Source organism: Podarcis vaucheri (assembly GCF_965113315.1).
Source record: "Podarcis vaucheri genome assembly, chromosome: 14".
Classification (NCBI taxonomy): Eukaryota; Metazoa; Chordata; class Lepidosauria; order Squamata; family Lacertidae; genus Podarcis; species Podarcis vaucheri.
In genome coordinates, this window is record NC_138752.1 from 45,340,176 (window position 1) to 45,361,429 (window position 21,254).

Sequence of the window (21,254 nt, forward strand, 5' to 3'; positions counted from 1 at the left end):
TTCCATTAAGACCTATTTAGTACTCAATATCTCTGAATTGACACCAATTTTGCAAGATGATTTTACCCAAGTACGTTTAGGGACTACGAGGCCAAAGCCTTCATCAAGCCTTAGAAACCTTTTTCATTAGCAGTACATGTGACAAGACAGCTTTGCTAACAGATTCCCTGGAAGCAATCAGTGAGATGGCATCTCAAAATACCCTTTCCCGTCTAACTTTGAGGCTCATGATACACATTGCAAAGTCAATCACTAACAAACTGCATCTGCACATTCCCTCTCATCTGCTCTCACACATCGCTGTACCTGCAGCTATTATCCCAGCCACTTATTGGCTGAGACTAGCAACATGAATTTCCTCATGCCTCAGCTCCTCTCTCAGAAATAACAGCCAATATTTTGGTTGGCTGCCCCACTTCTATAACAATGTGCACTGTAATGTCCAACTTTTTTTTTTCAAATGAGGGGTAAAAGGTAAAGGGATCCTTGACCGTTAGGTCCAGTTGTGGATGACTCTGGGGTTGTGGCGCTCATCTCGCTTTATTGGCTGAGGGAGCCGGCGTACAGCTTCCGGGTCATGTGGCCAGCATGACTAAGCCACTTCTGGCAAACCAGAGCAGCGCATGGAAACGCCGTTTACCTTCCTGCTAGAGCGGTACCTATTTATCTACTTGCACTGTGTGCTTTTGAACTGCTAGTTTGGCAGGAGCAGGGATCGAGCAACGGGAGCTCACCCCGTCGCGAGGATTCAAACCGCCAACCTTCTGGTCGGCAAGCCCTAGGCTCTGTGGTTTAACCCACAGCACCACCTGTGTCCCCAAATAAGGGGTAGGGGTCCAGATTTTCAAAATGACTATAGTGCCTCCTGCAAGACAGATTTTTGCAAGGCTTAGGTGAGCACATTCTATAGACAATGTAATATAAGCTCCTGTAGTGGGATATATAGAAGCCAAGGACACAGCAGAAAAGACCCTGTACGTTATGGGTGTGATCCCCAAACAAGCACATATTGGTTCTTTTCTACTTTATGTTCTTCTGTATATTCTGTTCTACTCTCTTACAAAGAGGGCAAGCATTTGAACTTCATCCTTCCCTCTAGGAACTGAGTTTTGTTTCCCCCTTATTGTAAGTACTCCATTATAGGATGGCCCCCACAATTTTCTATATATGGGGTGTTTCTATATATGGGGTGCTCAACAACTTTGGCTCCATCCCTCCAGCAAAAATCCTTGCTGTGCCCTTGCTAGGATGTTTCATAGTTGGACAGGGATTTGAACCTGGATTTGCCACATCCAGTCACTAAACCACATTGGCTTTTCAACAGAGCAAAGTGCTACTGTGGTAGGACATCTAACCATCTGGTGTCAAACACAGTCACAGATAGTGGATCTGAAATAGGAATGAAGTTTCCTCGGGATTCAGGATTCTGCTGTTGAAAACTGCCTTAACTGTCTTGCATTCTGGCAGAAGAGTTCATCTATCAACTGTATACTGCCCTTCACAACATAAAAATACAAAATGAAAACACAAAATGCATAACAAAACAAAAACAAAACGAACCATTAACTCCCCTCTCTCTCACACACATTTAAAAAGCCCTAGAATCTGCCACATGCCTGGTTGAAGAGTAACATTTTTGTCTGGTGCCTAAAGATATGTAATGAAGCTGCCATGCAGGCCTCCTCGAGGAAAGCATTTCACTGCACGTAAGGCCCATTCCCACATTGCCACCCTCCAGACCTTTTGTGGGGAAGGCGCCCAAGGAAGGGCCTCAGATGACCACAGGGTCCGGGTTGGTTCATATTTGTGTCCATTTTCCTTTTCGGACAAAAAATCCAAAAGGGGTTCCACATTCAATGTCAGCAATAGTTTTTCTCTAATTAAAAGTATCAACTTTGCCTCCAACAATTTCAGAAACCATGCCTCCATATTAAATGGTAAATGTTTCCCTCTTGGCACATATAAGAGTCTCTCCACTGTGATCAAATGTTGAGATAATATTCCATAATTCTTTTGTATCCATTGGTTCACACCCAGTTCTGTATCTTCAGTTCCCATCTCCTGTTATATCTGCCATGCTTTCCCCATGTTATCTATGAATGACTGTTCCATTTGTGGTCCTTCCATTCTTTTTCTGAAATCCCCCCCTCGCCCGAGATTTAATAGCTTTATCCTCTGGGATTACTCTAAATTGTACATGGAACTCTTTCCCTCTCTCAATTCCATCAATGTCAGATTGTCCAGATCTTTCTCCATCCATAACTTCATAGTTATGCATAGTGGGTTCTTCAATTTCATCAGTTGTCCCTTCTAGTTTTGCCATAGTTCCAGCTCTCAGTCCTGCCAGTTCCTTGTCATCTAAAGCCTCTATGTCATATTTGATTCCATTTTCCATTTCATTCATCTCTGGTTTAATTTCATTCCTCACTTCATTGACTGTTCTTTTAGTCTTGTCAATTTTTTACCTATTCCCCCCAAGCCTATATTGTTTCATTGAGAGACATTGTTTGCTCTGTCATCATCTGCTTAAGAACATCCACAGTAAGCAAGGACCCTGAAGATCTCCTGTTTTCTACCTCTTTTCCCCCCTTCTGCCTTTTTTCTTATTTTTTTCTTATTCTGAATGGGGAGGCTATTTTCCTGCTTCACTGAAGCTATTAGGACTTCTGTCCCTTAATGGCTCCCATCACTTCAGCAGCATCACAAGGTTAATTCCATTTCCATGGATATAGTGTCAGTTGGCAAAACTAACTTTCAATTTCTTAAACACACTTTCTTCAAATAAAAAATAAAAATGAAAAATAAGCCACTTAAAGCTTCACAGAGATTCTCCTTGTCCATTTAAACTTTCTCATTTCACACCATAAATCCAGCTTTTTGTCACTTTTACTCAATGCCATAAGCAGTAGCTTTCTTTCCTTCTCCTTCTTTTATTATGGAAGGCAGTTAACTCACCAGGTGGCGATTCTCACTAACAGACGCAGAAACTCTTTTAGGTTGTAAGTTATCCTGTTCCAAAGATGATTAAGAAAGCGAGGCATTTGCAGTCGCAGTGCCCATATTAGGGCTGCAGGGTGTTTGGGTAAGATGGTGGCTTCCAGGCACTGAACCCACAGGACAGGAAAACAACCCTCCAACAGTCTCTCTAAAGTGCGAAGAGCAAATTTTCAAGCAAACAAGAGGGGCAATCCCTTCATTTCAACTTCTTTGTGGAAGTGAAAGCTGACAGCAAAACTTGTATCTGGCTATCATCAAATACCATGCTGCTATCTCCATTGGTAAGGAACAAAAAAACAAAAAACCTTCCGTTTGCCTTGGTTCCTCCCCCAGAAAAATGTACCTAACCATTTATAATCACCCCAGCAGTCGCTCCACCAAGAATGAATCAGAAGCAACAATTCATCAGTCTGAACAGAAAGATTTAAAGCCATCCTGTGAAAGATGGCAAGTGAGTAAGTCCTACCAGGCATGCAGAGGCAAAGAAGTACATAAGAAATGTATCTGTGACTGGTCTTCTGGGATCAGACAGGTAGCTACCAAGGGACCTGGAGAAAAGCATTCCTTTGTGATCAAGAGTCCACAGGTTAACAAATGGATGCCTAAAGTCCTTCAAATTCCTTGAAGTCAGTGCACTTCTTTGGGAGGAGGGTCACCTACATCAGAACCAACTCTTTCCAAGTGAGCAATACAAACCTAATTAAAAGGTATTTGAAAAAGAAGAGGTCTGCAGTGTCAATCTCCACAGAAAGAAACTGGAGGTGTTTAAAGATCACAATACTGCCTTGTCCATTATACTGATTGCTGCAGACTTTCAGTTCCTCTGGAAAATGTAACATAGTACACACACCCCCCCAAGAAAGTTGAACTAATTTACGATTTCTGCTTCTCTCAGCCATCTATGGTTCCAAATGCACCCAGAAACTCATTATTTGCTTATTTACAAATGTGTATGTTAACTACACTGGAATATCCACTTTCACTCTCCCATACAATAGAATTGATCTAACTACGGCTCAGAAATTAAGCACAGATGCACAAATCACTGTATTTACAAAAACAACATGCATCTTGGCAGCAGCTCTTATATAGGTCTTGCGGCACTTTGCAGTCTATGTAGAGAAAAAGGAAGAGAAAGAAAACATGAACCTCCTGCAGAATTTCATCTCAGTTGGTTATTTTTAATGACTAATTCACCTTGACTACATTCAAAGTAAAATACCCTGTTATTAGTTTTTGTTGTCTCTTATCCCATTTAGCCATTATGGGCAGTTCATAGGACAATTACTATGGAGCTGAAACTAACAGGAGCCAGTCCTATTGTTTCTAACTCTTGAGTCGAAAGCTATTCTATTCTGTTTCTCAACCTAGCCCAGCAGTTCTCCAGGGTCTTGGAGAGAAGCCTCTCACACCACTTGCTATTCTGGAGATAGCAGGGACTGAATTAGAGACCTTCTGCATGCAAAGCATGAGGATTCCATACTCCCATTTTGATCCTAATTTATGATATTTTCTGCATAGCAAATCCGGTACACAGTAAACCCGGCTCAAGGAGCACTCCAGTTGTCCGCCATCACTGAAGAAGTAGCAGGTGGCTGGAGCGGAGACCATCTTTTCAGTCCTATCAAACATGCATTCCTTCTCAGAAAACAAAGATTTTGCCTCTATCTGCTATGCCTTTGAAAATCCAAGGAATTAATATTGCAGTGTGGTCCAGCAGGCCTAGGGCTACAAAATGAGACTCACAAAGAAGAGGACTGCCACAGGCTGGTGTCTCACTGTAGAATACAGAAGCCTATAATTACCTTGTCAGCAACTTGCATTCTTTTTTCAATCAAGAGTTGTATTCTGAACTGATCAAGGGCTTGGGGGTGGACTAGCTCCACCCACCAACTCACCTCCTACAAAGCATATGCACCAGCAAACGGATCCAAGTTCTTTCTGCCCAGGAGGAACAGTAACAGATGCTTTGGCACAGTTCTTCCTATATGCACCTCCGTTCTGACTTATACACACAGGACAAATTTAGGTTGCTTTTAAAGGCCATAGAAATCAAGGTGTTAGAGAGTTCTAACTATATCTCCGTTTTGGAGAAAAGTAGTGAGATGCATAATACTGAATGGAAAGGGAAACTTGTCCTCAAGCTCAGGGGTTACACGCTGTGGGTGGATTTCATCCCTAGTACATGCAAATACATCATTCTGCAGCATATATGTAGCTGCTTCGGCTAAAGCTTCACAATTTGTTATCTGGAGCTTCAGGTTCTGCTCGTCTCCATGGAGACTGATGTAAGCTCAGCAAAGTCACTAAGTGCTTCAAAAATAATTTCAGTTCATTTTGAGATGTGTATGCATGTAACATGTTTTTTTTGGGGTGATCAAATGGCATTCCAACGGTGTTGTTTCAGGCACTGCTGTTAAGAATATTTTCATCTGACATTTCAGGGCTAGAACACATTAAAAGAGTTTCCCCACTCATAACCTTGGCCAGAAGGAATTTTTAGAATAAGTTTTAAGACTTATATGCACTCTAAATACCATATTACTACCATATACAGTAGATCCCAGGCAATTAATTGTAGCAATTAATTAGACCACACACTTTATCTCTCATTCTCTCCCATTTTTCTTAAGCTAACGGCCAGTTCCCATTGGATAGCTTCCTTTACCTCCAATAATCCTCTCCCCCCAAAAAGTTACAGGTATGTCACTCTTATTCCACTTGGTTGCAGATCTAAGCATCCCCACACTTTGCTGCTGTATGTTGGCACCACCAATTTGTCAAGCAACTAAATAATAATCATTACATTTGTAAAAAGTATTTCTTTTAAAAAAAACTGTAGGTGGCAAGGACCATCTTAAGAGGCACTCACCCCTCACTCCCACGCAAGAAGGAATGCCTTTGCCAAGATGTATGTCTGCTGTGATATACAATATCTTTTTAAAAAGTATGCTTCCTTTCTTCAAAACTTCTGTTAATGATATGTAAATTTATGCTAATTTAAAATGAACTTAAACTTATTCAAGTAAGATTTCTCTGATCATGCAACAGCCTCATTTTTCTCATACTGAAACCCACATGTTACCCTCAGAGTATAGGTCAAGGAGTTCAAGGAGCCACTGGCCAATGGGCCTGCAAGATCCCATTTAAGGTAATAGCAGCACTGTAAAAAATAATAATCATGAAGCAACACTGGGAACCTCTTCCCCGAGCATTCCCAGAACAGGTAGGTGCATTCTGGTCTGCCTGCTCCTAATTCCTGCAACTGAAAAAACCCCTTAGCTGGTGAAAAGAAACACACACATAACTTTTAAGAATTCTGGCCCTCCTATTATGGTTTCATTGTGACAACTCCCATGCTATTTTCCAAGCCACTACAAGTTGACTGCATTTGATATATATGAAGCTCCCGTATACTGGATCCGATCATGCTCTTTCTAGACCAGTATGTAGAACATAAGAAGCTGCCTTATACCAAATCAGACCCTTAAGTCCATCTAGTACTGGCTGGTAGCAGCTCTTCAGGGTTTCTCCCAATCCTCCCTGGAGATGCCAGGAACTGAACCAAGGACCTTCTGCATGCAAAGCAAATCCTCTACTGCTGTGCTATGGTCCTTTCCCAATATTTTCCTGTATTCTCTAACCGGCAGTAGCTCTTAGGGGTCTCAAGACAGAGGACTGCAACCAAGCAATTGTTCCCAGCTAATTTGGATACTGTAATTTGTCCTTGAGAATACAGTGGTGCCCCGCAAGACGAATGCCTCGCAAGACGAAAGGGTTTTGCGTTTTTTGAGCTGCTTCGCAAGACGAATTTCCCTATGGGCTTGCTTCGCAAGACGAAAACGTCTTGCAAGTTTGTTTCCTTTTTCTTAACACCGTTAATACAGTTGCGACTTGACTTCGAGGAGCAACTCATAGAACGCGGTGTGGTAGCCTTTTTTGAGCTTTTTGGTGATTTTTGAAGCTTTTCCAAAACTTTTCCAACACCGTGCTTCGCAATACGAAAAATTCGCTAGGCGAAAAAACTTGTGGAACGAATTAATTTCGTCTTGCGAGGCACCACTGTATCTCAGGAGTTCCCTCAGTATCAAAAGTTTGAAAACTAATGTACTTTAGAAAGGATACGGCATGCGTGCAACCATGCACAAAATGTGGGCAAAATGTCTGACTTTATGCATTGATAATTAAGTGAACAGGTAATTCAAGCTTTGTGGTTTCAGTTAAGCCTTTTCAAGATGTATAGTAAGAGTAAGAAGTACTATATGTAATAATTATTTAAATAATAGGGCATTTGCATAGACATTGATAAGATAATATGACATACTGTTTGCTGACTCCTACCAGGCTGAGCATCTGACAAGTCTGGGAAGGTGAGGCAGTAGATGGAAAGTTTTTAACTAACGAAGTAAATACATGACAATCAAAATTCATTTTTTAAAACACTCAAAAACACCTTCAAGGAGGTTGTCTATCCAAGTCACAAATACAGAGCTCATACATTAATGCAGGCCTAACTGAAAGGCCTGCTAGGTGAACTGAGAACATGTTTACTTCTTTATAAATAAAAGGGATTTAAGCATTTTAAAAATGAAGGTTTTCCAGGATAAACCACCAAAGACCATTTGATTTTAGGCAGGAAATTATAAAATTTAAAAGATATCAAGATCCAATGGAATTAAGTGTCTGACATTTTCTGTTAAAATCAAGAGATCAGCTTTGCAACTGTAACACTCAGGTACACCAACATCTTTCATGATTACAAAAGAGCTTTGCATCATAATAAAATGGAAAACATAAATACCACTCTCCTTTCCACTAACTAGAAAGCAGTTAGTTATTTTATATCTCTCTCTATATATATATGTGTGTGTGTGTGTGTGTGTGTGTGTGTGTGTGTGTTTGACTTATTTATTTTTAGCTACCTAGCCTCAATTAATCAAGGCCATAATTATAGGGTAACTATAATGAGAAAAAATGAGTGGGTTGTTGTTGTTGTTGTTAAGCATTCCCTAAGCAACACCCTCTGGAAATGACCATCCAAGTAGGATTGGAACCACTGCAAAGTGGTGCCACCCACCCCTAGTTCGGACAGTCACTCCAGCAGAATGCCGTGGTCGAGGGTATCGAAAGCCGCTGAGAGGTCAAGAAGAATTAACAGGGACACATTTCCTTGTCTCTCTCTAGGCAGGGGTCATCATACTGATCGACCAAAGAAGTTTCTGTGCCAAAACTGGGCCTAAACCCCAGTTGAAAACGGATCCAGAAAATCTGTTTCTTCCAAAAGTGCAGTGCCTGGATCTGGTCTGCAACCACTCACTCCAGAACTTTGCTCAAGAAAGGGAAATTAGCAACTGGCTGGTAGTTAGTTAGGTTTTCCAAATCCAGGGAAGGTTTCATAACAAGTGGTTTTACCACTGCCTCTTTTAAACAGGCAGGGATCACCCCCCCCCTTGAAAAGAGGCACTGATCACCTCTCTGGTCCAGCCAGCTGTTCCGTCCGTGCTGGTTTTTATCAGCCAAGAGTGGCAAGGATCTACAGCACAAGTGGTCGCCCTGACCAATCCAAGCACCTTGTCCACATCCTCGAGCCTTATCAACTGAAACTCATCCAACACAACAGGACTAGACTGTGCTCTGGGCACCCCATGAGATTCACCTGCTGTAACAGCACAGTCAAGTTCTTGGTGGGATGCAAGCGATATTATCCTCAAAATGCTTTGCAAACAAGTCACAGCGAGATACAGTTGGTTCTACCACCTCCTTTGGGCCAGCCTGTAAAAGGCTCCATACAACCCAGAAAAGCTCTGCCGGACGACATAATGAGGATGCAATGGAGGCAGCAGAGTATGCCTTCTTTGCGGCCTTCACTGCCACTAGGTAGGCTCGATAATGAGCACTTACCAGAGTTCAGTTGCATTCATTCGGATCTTCCATTTGCATTCAATCTGTCTCCCAGCCCTAAGCTCTGGAGTATACCAGGGGGCCAAATGGGCTCCATGAAGTGGGAGCAGGTGCTCAGGGGCGATTGTGTCAATAGCCCAAGCCATTCGGGTGTTCCAGAGGTTGGCTAGGGCTTCAACAGAGGTGCCAGTCATATCAGCCAGAAAAACCTCCATATGAAATATCCTCTATAACCGGAAGAGTCAAGTTGTCTGGGTTCTGATCTAAATGTAGTATTTTCCACATTGTAAAAATCATGCATTAGTAAACAAGCAATGCTATTGCAGGAGTCTAAAAAGATTGCTTACCTAAGTTGTGTCGCTTTGCCTTTGCGTGATCGTGGATGTGTTTCTTTGTAAAACAGCCAAAGAAAACACAGTACAGGCAAGAATGAAGTCTGTTCAGATGGGCACCACACATATGACAGATGCACGACTTTGCCTGAAATACAAAGATGATATTCATTACAAATAGCAAATACTTTATTGTGTAAGTTCATCCACTCTCTGATTAGGTTTGTAAGTACTAACATATGTGTGACATTTATTTCTACTTTCCAGTATTAAAATGAGCCAGACTGATAGCTAGAACTGAATTATCCATCCAAAAGAAGAAGAAGAAGAAGAGTTTGGATTTGATATCCCGCCTTTCACTCCCCTTCAGGAGTCTCAAAGCGGCTAACATTCTCCTTTCCCTTCCTCCCCCACAACAAACACTCTGTGAGGTGAGTGGGGCTGAGAGACTTCACAGAAGTGTGACTGGCCCAAGGTCACCCAGCAGCTGCATGTGGAGGAGCGGAGACACGAACCCGGTTTCCCAGATTACGTGACTACTGCTCTTAACCACTACACCACACTGGCTCTCAAAAGGGATATGCAGACAGCTATTATGCATGTTTTTCCACTAATGAAACACTTTTATAAACCCGTATCTCTGTTGGTCCATCCCCATTTATTATGGCACAGATACAATCCAAAACAATGCCTATCAGAACAGCTAGAGATTATTAGAAAGTGGTGCAACATCCTGTTAACCTTCTGCTAGCCAATCAGATGTCTTTAGTCAATTAAGATTTGCAAACTGCTAAAATGGATAGCTAAGCAGATAAAACTCATCAGATGAATAACTTGCTTATTTGTTTATTTATGCAGCTAAAGTTGCTGGAGAAATATTCTCTGATGCACTGAACTCTTATTATAAAGATGTGAGAAAAGACAGAAAAGACTTTTTTTGATAATATAAGGAAAGAGTTCCCGCCACTGTGCTGTAACACAACACATTTTAGACTAGCAAAATGTCTCTTATATGTATGATGGGGATGAAGGATGTATTCACATGCACAACAAACATATATTACACACACAGTTTGCCAGCGAAGGCCTGGCCACCTGCTGTCAGGGATGTTGATTTGTTTTAACCCCCACTGCAACTCCATCCCCAAGTATCCTTTTTATTTTAGTCCATTCATGGATGATGACCATTCATTCCTACTGAGAAAAGAAAGAGGTACATACAGAAAAATCACTGCAGTGGAGGTTAGACATGCTTTCTGTTTCTTTTGATCCCAGCACTCAATTCAGGATTAGTCTCCTCAGCTGTGTCACAGTCTGTTTACTTTGCCCCAGAGAAATGTGAGAGTTCCAATCTGCATCTCTTTCCCCCGAGTTTTACTTTCTGGATATGTTAAAATATTGGGAACTGGGTTTTGTTTTGTTTGCACTTATTATTCTATGTCTACCAAAAACCCTTTTGTCCCCATTCCATTTGCCAAGATTTGTACAGAAGTCAGAAGGTACCAATTTAAAATTGCATGCTGGTCTAGACACACAGACTTTAGGAAATGGTTAGGTATTAAATTCAGGTGGGAGGTTAACCATTTAAGCACTCCATTAAAAAACCAAAACCATTTAACCATTGCAGCCAACCAAGTTCTGTTCAATGCAGACGCATTTAAACTAATGGACCTAAGTTAGTAATGTCTGTTAATTCCAATGAGTCTACCCAGAGAAGAACTTAGCTGGATAAAACACTTTAAGTCCAACTTTGACTTAAGCATCGCATCCAAGCTGAGAGGTGAAAACAGATCCACTTACAACAGCTCCCAGGGTGGGAGGCTGGGAGAAGAAAGGGAAGTGACTGGGTGAGCTGGGAGAGTTCACCCCTTTCTGTGTGAGACAAGGGTTAAGATCTACCTTTGAGAGAGCACTTTGCCTTTTCTTCCCTCCCCTTTCTTTTTCATTTAGATTAATTTGTTTTTTATTGTATTATGAAAAAGCGTCAATATTTTTTAAATGGAAAACCGATCCTCTTACAAACCCAAAACCACACATCTATTTTATGGATTATTTTTAAACATAGATACAATTCCAACACTTATTTACATAAAAGTTGCAAATTTCATAATGCATCAATACAGAGCTGTAATTCTTGGGTACAAATGGCTAAAATATGAGCAATCTCTCTGATGAAAGGCACTATGTCAACAACTCTTGACAATTTTGTTTCTAATTTGATTGTACAGAACACAATGAGGCAACAGAAAAGAACCTACTTTGTAACAGGCACTCAAGAATGACTAGCAGAAAGTGACATCATTTTGTTCCTGGCAGTCTTCAAAAGTAAAAAAAAAAATGTGAGAAATAAGGACAGGAAAAGGAACTCCCAAGGAGGGTGGGCTAAGTAGGTATAGGCAGGAAGAAGTTGGGCTTATTCTAAAGAAATGTTACTAACCTGACATTTCTCAATGAACAGTAGACCATTTCCATATTGAGAATGCCCAAGAATTAGAATGCCCACTCACATTAGAATGTTTGGAAACATTCTATGACATCACAGCAGACTAGTCAATGGCAAGTAAGAAGCCAACGTATTAGTAGAGAGGCAATAGCCATTCTGACCTCACATATATAAAAAAGCAAATTCTCAAACTTGCAGGCAAGTACTAAGCAAATGTTTTTGTTCAAATTTCTATACTGCCCTTCATCCGAGGATCACAGGGTGGTTTGCAAAATAAAAACACAAAAATACATACAGTGGTGCCTCGCAAGACGAAAAGAATTCGTTCCGCGAGTCTTTTCGTCTTGCGATGTTTTTCGTCTTGTGAAGCACGGTCCGTCGCAACTGCGCCTCTTCAAGCGGCTTTAAAAAAAAAAAGCGCAAGACGTTTTCATCTTGCGAAGCAAGCCCATAGGGAAATTCGTCTAGCGAAGCAAGGCAAAAACGGAAAACCCTTTCATCTAGCGAGTTTTTCGTCTTGCGAGGCATTCGTCTTGCGGGGCACCACTGTACCATTGTAACAAACAAAAACAATACTCTCCCCCCGCCAACATTTTAAAAGGCCATAGCTAGTTTAATTAGGCAAATGTTAGTTATGAGCCAATATGCACCAATGTGTCAGAAAGCAGCTTGAATGCTGGGTTAGAGAAACTGTCAGCTGCCTTGGATAACTATTTAACTGCCAAAATTATTCCGGGGAGAAGAGAGGGAAGGAATAACACCTGGTGAAGCAAGAACTCCTGTTCAAATGAATGCTAGCCCCGCCGCCTAAATGCCAATACATGTGTTGACTTTGTCCCTGACTGGTGTGAGGCCAGCATCCTTTCAAGAAGACCTAATACAGATGCAGAGATTGCATCCCCATGAAGGTAGTTCTTCAGTCAACCACTGACTGCAGCTAAGAGGCAAGTAGGCAGCATGTTCTCAGAAGCCCTTTCATGTGTGTTTTGTTACCAAACACCCGAAAGAGCGCTAACAAATCTGTTCCTATTCTAATCAAAGAAAAAGCTCTTCTGATACCAAATACTGCAAGACTTACAATGATTTATTACTAGACAGACACTGAACTCAACTGTATTCTGTAATCTTAAACACGTTTAAGCTAGGAGTCCTACTGATAATGGTTTCTGGGTAAACAGGCTTAACAACAAGGTGCAGTTCTAATGATGCAATTCTTTTTCAAATCACGACTTTTTCAAAAGCTCAAGGAAGTTTGGGAAAAGATAGAACATGGCAACATCAAGGTGGCTTATGAATCATTAGCCGGGAGTGTTAAAAATATAGACGGCTGCTATTTCTGACATTCAGCATTGCGACTCACAAAACTAAAGTTTAAAGAAATTATGCAAGCCTGTAACACAGCACTTGGGACTGAGATCTTAATTTTTCCAGCTGTTGACAAATAGCAATGTTGTTTACTGGTTTAACCATCTAGAGTAGGGGTGGGGGACCTTTTCCAAAGAGAGGGCCACACTCCCTTCATGGGCAACTTTCCAAGGGCCACATGCCAGGGATGGGCAGGCTCAGATGCAAAAGTGGGTGGGTGAGATACATAAGTGGGCAACAAATGTGATTCTTACCTTTGTACAACAGAGATAATTTCAGACTTGTGGGGGATTGGGAAATATGGACAAAACTGAAGTTGTTATGGTTGGGCCGAGCTGTTGTGGTGGGGATGAGGGTTGCTGTGTTGCCGGGGATGTTGCTTTTGTGTCAAAAAGTGCAAGTTTTGGATGGGAGGGATTGTTTCAGGAGGTGGCAGAGGGATGTTCCTGGATTGGTTTGGCAGGGCAGGAAGCCTCGAGTAAAACTTAAGATATTGACGGATGCTAAAGAAGGAGGTGGACCTGCCCTGCCAGACACCTAAACTTTGTTGTGAATCATCTGCTTTTTGCTGGCTGAGAGAACGGCTGTCTCTTAAAAGCACTGAAGTGTTGGATGAAGTTGATGGACTAGACGGAATTGGCGGAAAAGACTGGCAAGATCCGAGACCAGGGAGAAGAGTCGGTGGAAGAAGACTGGGAAAAGTTTAAAGACTATTTATAGAAATATTGTAAAATTAATGAATGTTAGAAGAATGTTGGAATGAAATTATATGGCTTCAGTAGAAATGTTATAAGGAATTAAGCATAAATAGATTAATAGAGTATTAAAGGAAAATAAGGTTAAAAGGTGTTAAGATAATTATAGGATAGAAAACAGGGGAAGATGGTAAGGAATTGCTGAAATAATTAATAGAAGTGGAATACAAAAAGGGAGGTGTGAGGAGGCCGTAGAAATATGGGGAAAAAAGATAAGATATTGGAAGTTTTTTCTTTTTTCCTTTTCTTTTTTCTTCTTCTTTCTTTTGATGTGTTTTTAAATTGTTTTTGTTTTGTTAATTTTTAATTAATTTTGTTAATTTTTATGTAGTTTTGTTAATTTTTATGTAGTGTTTTTGTATTATAATGTATTGTTTTTTCTTTTGTAAGTGTTTAAATTGTTGTAAAAGCAATAAATATTATTATTTAAAAAAATAGAAAATGCTGGGCTCTTAAATAATAAAAAATATTCACATAAAACCTAAGGGTATTATCCTACAGTGAACAGCTGGATATAAGATTCCAGTGTATCCTACTAGAAGAACTCAACACTTTCCTTTACAGGAACGAAGCTGACAAAGTCTTTGCTGCATGGAGAAGATAGTGAAAGTAGACTGATGTACCTATGAACTTATCTGAAGGTTTTCTACGTTAGCGATGATTAGAAGCTCTCTTTCCCATTTCATGTTGAATTTTAGTTCTACAGCAATAAGCTATACTAAAAAAAAAAAAGTACCAAAATACAGAAGGCATATGAAGAAAATACATTTCATGTCTAGGTTCTCAGCACTAAATGTAACTAAACTTCTAGCACAAAGGCACAGAATGGGGTAAAATAAGGAGAAACGGAAACTTATGTTTACCAAAGCTTTATTGGACTGTACATTTAATTTTTAATTCTGTTTTGTACACTGCTTAGTTTTGTTTGTTATAATATACTTTTGTTTTAGTTTAGTTTTTAGGAAATTACTGCCCATTATTGTTGTATGCTTACGGTTTTTAAATGATATTTCATTATATTAAGTATTATAATTTTTCATAAATAACGTTTCTTATATTGGTTTTCATCAACACAATTATAGCAAGTTTACTTTAGAAGAGTAAATTTCAAAGGCTCAAATTTCCACAAAAAAAGTTCTCTAGTGTAGTGGTTCAATAAACCAATTCCTAATATAAACCAGTCTGATTATGGGGGGGGGGAGAGATTTTTTTGTAATGTTTTGTAATAAGTTAAATAATAATGTTCAACCTTATGCTATTTTTAACCAGCTGTAAAATTATGAGTGTTTCTTAAGACTTTTTGGTTTCATTTTATTTACTAATAAAAACAATGAGAAAAATAATAAACCAACTCCTCTACGATGAAGAACCCTTGACAATGTGTGAGCATATGTCTAAATAATGGCTGAACAGCTGCATCTCTGTACGAAGAAACTTCTTTCTTTACAAGCTAGGAGAAGATGAGAAATTGCAAATCTCTCTCTTTTCAGGAATACATATATACAATCATAAATACACACACACACACAGCCCTACTTATATTTCAGAATGCCGATTTCCCCGTTTTCTGCAATGCACCACTGCAGTAGCCAATTTCACATGAGAACAAGATGATTGCCAATACCGCAGTAGTGTGTTCTAAGATAGAGTATAAAAATCTATTACTTTACCTCATTCATTCCCCTGTGTCAGCAAATCGTGAAAATGTTTTTAAACATTCTATTAGGTAATGCATTGATCTAATCTTCAGGGACACGTGACTTGAGAAGTAATGCAGCAGGCAAGCTAAGCAGCCTAGCTAAGCAGCCCTGCGTACCTGACATTGTGCAGGGTGTCTTATTCAATGCTGCCCATGAAGCTAAGATGTTATTTGCAAGGTAGGAACACACAGTGAATGAAAATTTTATTCTTACCAGGGATTTGCGGGGGGGGGGGGAGGAGGAGGAGAGAGAGAAAGGAATGTATGTTTGGGGTAACCTGCCCTGATACTCTGATGAAAAACACTAGTTTCATTAACTAGAAACCCCAAAATTTGGGATCCCCTCCAAACTGGTGCCAAAGTTTTGCAATTGTTTTGCAGTGTGAACCCCACAATTTCCAGTGTCCCGCAAACTTAGGAATTGATAACTATGACCCCTGGTTTGGGTATCACCCAAAAACCTGACATTGTCCAATTCACTCCAAACCAGTCCCAAAGTTTTGAATTGTTTTCCAGGGAAAGCACCATGTGTTGCAGTGCCCCCCAGGAATTTGAATTTCCTACGGCTGCATTCACTCAGTGGGTTTCTCCCGTTAGTTTCAATGATTATTAAGCTAGCATTTCGGTTGCATTTTCTAATGTTCTTTTCTTGCCTTTTCAAGTTGAATCCAACATCTTATCACACATGATAACACATTTCAAGACATTATTTTAAGAGGAGATGATGGGAGTGTGCATGGGTGCCTAAAAAAACCAATAGTTTTGCAGGCAATTGGGCAACATTGGAGTTGAAAAGACCAGAAAGGCCACAAAGAGAGTGGGTTACAGTTTTCGGGGTGCTGAAAAATTATTGCAAAACTTTGGTACCTGTTTGGAGTGAATCAGACAGTGTGGGAATCTGAGTGTTGTTAACTACAGTGGCATTAACTAGAACGCTCAGTTTGATGCATTTTTGTGGGGTGCTGCAAAATGGGGGGTTCAAAAATGCAAAATGATTGAAAAACTTTGGCACCAGTTTGGAGTGAACCAGGTTTTTCAGTGATACCTATGACCAGGTATCCCCAGCCTGCGGCCCTCCAGATGTTTTAGTCTACAACTTCCGTGATCCCTAGCTAACAGAACCAGTGGTCAGGGATGATGGGAACTGTAGTCCAAAACATATGGAGGGCCGAAGATTGGGGTTGCCTGCCTATGACTCTCTGAGTATCAGTTGGGGCGGCGCTGAAAAACGATTGCAAAATTTTGCCAATGATTTGGAGGGGGTCCCAAATTACGGGCTTTGCAGTTGATGGAGCTGAAAATACTCTTAAGCACAATCTTTTCAGAAAAAGAAACTTAATGGAAATGTAGATCAAAGCTTTAGCAACTCAATGGTTCTTATGTAGGCAACTGTAGACCTCAGTTCCCTTCTGTTTTGTTTTAAGCACTGTAAGCTGCCCACAGAAAATGTGAACTTAATTAGTCCACATCAAAGTCACTTCATTCCTGCTAGCAGCAAAGATAGCTGCAATATAGATCCTCTACAACATGATTTATTTATGCAACATGAGGGAAAGTCAGAAAAGGGGGGGAAATGTTAACTCCCTCAGAGTCAGTTTCTTTTAAAAAAATAAAATGTCCTGTGCGATTTAGGTTAAACTCAAGTATAAGCCCACATCAGAATCACTGCAATTCTGCTAGCAGGAAAGATCACTGCAGTACAGATCCTCCACATGATTTATTTATGCAGCATATAGTTTAGACCGGTCTAGGAGTTAATTGTTTCCCAATTTTCCAGTCCTTAAAGTTGTCAAATTATGCACAATTCTTACCAGTGGTCCAGTTCTCACGTCATGCTAAATCAAAACATTTTGTGTACTCCTGGAGAGACTCTAGCCACTTTGCTCCTCCTCAGTCATTCTGCTGCTGTGCTGCACTGAGCTAAGCCCTAATTTAGCTTAGCACTGGGGTTTGGAATCTCTAGCCAATCTTGGCTCACCAAGGGACAAATTGGACCTACAATACCATTTCCCCCAAATCACACCCACCCGTCAATCAGTTGATATCAGTTGATGAGCAGGGTCCAATTCTGCTACATGCTGCTTTGCCAGCATGTTCCCTGTGGGGAATGCCCTGGCAAAGTAGACTCCTCCAAAAAACAGGATTGAATCCTCCATTCATCAGCTGATCAGTACATTAGAGAATGAGTGTTTCCAGGATGGACCTACAGTCATATAAGATACATGCCACTCATTGGTACCCTGGACAATGCAATACTTAATCCTTTAAAAATCTTTTTTAAGGAGCGCCTGCAAGATGTGAAATCTATAAATGTATGAAGCGAAGGAGTTTTGGAGACTAAAAATACTATCAGCAGCTTCATTTAATGCATTTATTGTTAGAAGGTCTGCACTAAGTGGGGTTCTCATGGAGTTTGCATGAGAAAAATTAAAACACTGGCAAAAACTAGCCAAAACAACGAAAGGTTAAATATTTTATGTTTAGCATCACTTCATACCCTGCTGGTATTATCTCCACATTTTCCTATCTACTAGACAGTAATTACATAATGCCACCCCCAGAAATTAGTAAATTATAGTGTTTTCATTTATGGACACTTTGCATTAAATGCCAAAGCATTGCTTAGTTAACTGAAAACAAATATACAATCTCCCAAACTGCCTGCTGGGATTAATGGCTAAGAAAAATTCCCAGCAAATGTGTTTCTACAGCAATTAAGTTTTGACTTTCTAAAAAATACTATGCATATGTACAAAAACACTTGCCCACATTCCTAATATACTGAACTATTTCAAATATAGTACATTTAAAAAGCAACCACTACCATCACATGAACATTTAACACAATGCACAGACCTTCTAAAATCTGTTCAGCATCCAAGACCACAAAAGCCAGCATCTAATTTCAAACATCATGCAGCCTACTTACAAAACACTGCTTTTCATTGGTGAACAGTAGGATTAATGCTACTCACACTAGGGAGATGCAGTTCAACACTACATTGCACTGATGGAAGCAAAAGCCAAGTCATCTTCAGAAATGAACATACAGCTTATTAGATGCAAAAGGGTAGGAGAGGAGAAGAGCAAGCAAGATAATGCAGAGGGCACACTTAACGTTTTCCACTATTTGGACAGTAGTTTAAGGACTCTTTTGAAGCAGTTTCAGGGAGCACGGCTGTCAATTCTCTGTGTCAAAACAAGCTGAATTTCAGTCAAAGTGACCGATGAAAGCAAGAGCACTTTTTTTTACATCAGAAAGTCGTGTGTCTGTGTGTGTCATTATGGAGTGCATCATGTTTTGACCCTATGCAAATGAGATAGTAAGATTCTTCAGGTTTCTTTTTCAGAAAATATTTAAATCCAGCAGGACCTAGTGAGTGGTCCAAGGTCATCTGATTTTGCAGAAGTGCTGAAGCTAAGCAGATGTTGACCTGATAAGTCTTCTTGGAGGCAGACCCTCACCCTTCTGCATCGGAAACATGTAGCAAGCAATCAGGCTGTAGTGATATCACCCAATATTTCCCCTGAAAGAATTGTGAATTTTGAGAAGTTGATCAAAGAAAGAGATGCCATGTCCAGAAACTTTAATTCATGCACTATTTTCTCCTATAAGTGAAAGCGTCTGACTGCCTCAGCTGGAGATTCTCAATTGAAGACCACAACACCCTAGTGGTCCCAGGCCCTAAGGAAGTTAGATTGGCTTCAACCAGAGTCAGGGCCTTTTCAGCACTGGCCCCAACTTGGTGGAACGCTCTGTCTCATGAGACCAGGGCCCTGCAGCATCTGATTTCTTTCCGCAGGGCCTGTAAGACAGAGTTGTTCCGCCTGGCCTTTGGCTTGGAGCCAATTTGATTCCCTCCCCCCCATTTTCTTTTTTCTTTTCCTTCTCCTGCAATGAGGCTACATTTTAATATTTTAATGTTCCATTATTTTAATGTTGTATTTTATTTTTGTTTTTAAGGTGTAATCATTCATCTTGTTTTTATTATTGCTTGTAAGCCGCTCTGAGCCCGGCCTTGGCTGGGGAGGGCGGGGTATAAATAAAAAATTATTATTATTATTATTATTATTATTATTATTGAAGCTAACTTATGAAGAGGCTTGGGCATCTCACTTTTGCTGTTTCTAATATTTTGCATATATGCTTGGGCCCACTGATTCAGATAGTATTATATCTCACCTCTTCTCTAAGGAGCTCAGGGCAGATTACCTAGGGGTTCTTTCATTTTATTCTCAAAGCCACCCTATGTAGCAGTTAAAACTCAGACATGACAACTGCCTTGAGCTTATCCAGTAAGCTTTGTGGGTTAGTAGATTCTGTATTCCAACTACTGTACACACAGTACACTTTCCCCCTAGGAATCAGCATCTGAAGGCCAGATTTGGCTACATTAATGCAATCACCCTAATCTGCCTGAGGCATGTGGAGGGGACGAAGACGAGGACCACGGCAAGGCAACTTTCCCCTCAAAGTGAGCTAAGTATATTCTTACAATCAGGAATAGGATAATCACTGTTCATAAGTGTGCCATGTCAGTATAGGCTTCCAATATTATTTCACTTGCTTCTTGGATGCAAGTTATCATCAGAATAAATTGTTAACAGATCCCTAAAATAATATTCACTCACCTAGGAGTTAAAAGGGGAAGCTGATTAAAAGCTACATCCTGAAGTTCCAAAACCTAAACTCTCACCTTCATCATGGCTACCTGACATAAGAAAGGCACCACTTACTAAATAAGCAGAATCTTTTCAATGTGTTTGCTTTTAAAAAACAACTTTATCTTGGCAGCTGAAATAAAAACCTTAATGTTGACTCCTCACTGGAATCCAAGCCAATCGACTTTTGCAACTACTGTATCTCAACAGAAATCCTTGACAACCACATGCTTTTTATGGACAATTCTGCAGTTAATGTTGGTTTGTTTATTTTACTACATTCCTTACTGGATTGTTATTTTAACTTCATAATAAAGTCTTTTTTAAACAAAAAACAAAAACAGTTGGTCAATAAATAAATCCTGGGATACATAAGAGTACCAATAGTAGTATACTATCATAAATTATTCTATACAATAGAATAAACTTTTCAAATAGGTTTAATTCTCCTCCACCCCTTTTCAGAACAGCATTCTGCAGAAAATAGCTGCCTGCAGTCTTTCTGTAAAGGTACCTGCTATTTAGTCCACAAAGAAAGTGAGAAATCTGCATTGCTGTCTGACATTTTTCCTTGAAAAATGCTTTTTAGGAATGCACTGGGAAGGGTGGCATGTTTCTAGAAAATGAAGCTACTAGTCTTTAAAGGGAGGCAGGGGGATGGGACCCAACAAAGCAGCTGTCAGAGCTAGTTCTTGTTCAACTAGGGTAGATCAAGGCCAAGTCATTGGGGGAATGGACTGGCAGTCCATAGCCAGCAAGGAAGAATGACAGCAGAGTCTGAGCAATGCCTTTATGCATGTAGTAGAGCAGCGTACCCTCATGCACCATCCCATCCTGCATACAAATTAACATGTGGCTCATTTTAACAATCCATCCTCAAAAAAGGAAGGTGGGAAAGAACTGCATGTGCCCCAATATGTGTATGTGTTTGTGGTGATGCAGGTCTCCCCTTCTACTATTCATATATATATATATATATATATATATATATATATATATGCTTTCGTAGATTTTCACGGGTACAGGAATGCAGGTTTTGGTGTCTTCGGGTGTCTTCCCGTGTAAGAGTCGGGGTGTCTGTGCGACGTTTCGACGAGGTC

At 40.3% G+C, this 21,254-nt stretch overlaps 1 protein-coding gene across 3 annotated transcripts in view; it reads right to left on the reverse strand.

The window, feature by feature from the left end:
* Positions 1 to 21,254, reverse strand: part of USP22 (ubiquitin specific peptidase 22) — a 102,319-nt gene that overhangs the window by 64,380 nt on the left and 16,685 nt on the right. For 2 of the 3 annotated variants that reach the window (XM_082199777.1, XM_082199776.1), the window contains exon 2: positions 9,246 to 9,378. In XM_082199777.1, the coding sequence (XP_082055903.1) occupies positions 9,246 to 9,378 (133 nt within the window). Of the gene's footprint in view, positions 1 to 7,321; positions 7,395 to 9,245; positions 9,381 to 21,254 lie in introns of those variants that run through there. The other variant, XM_082199778.1, reaches the window with a different exon arrangement.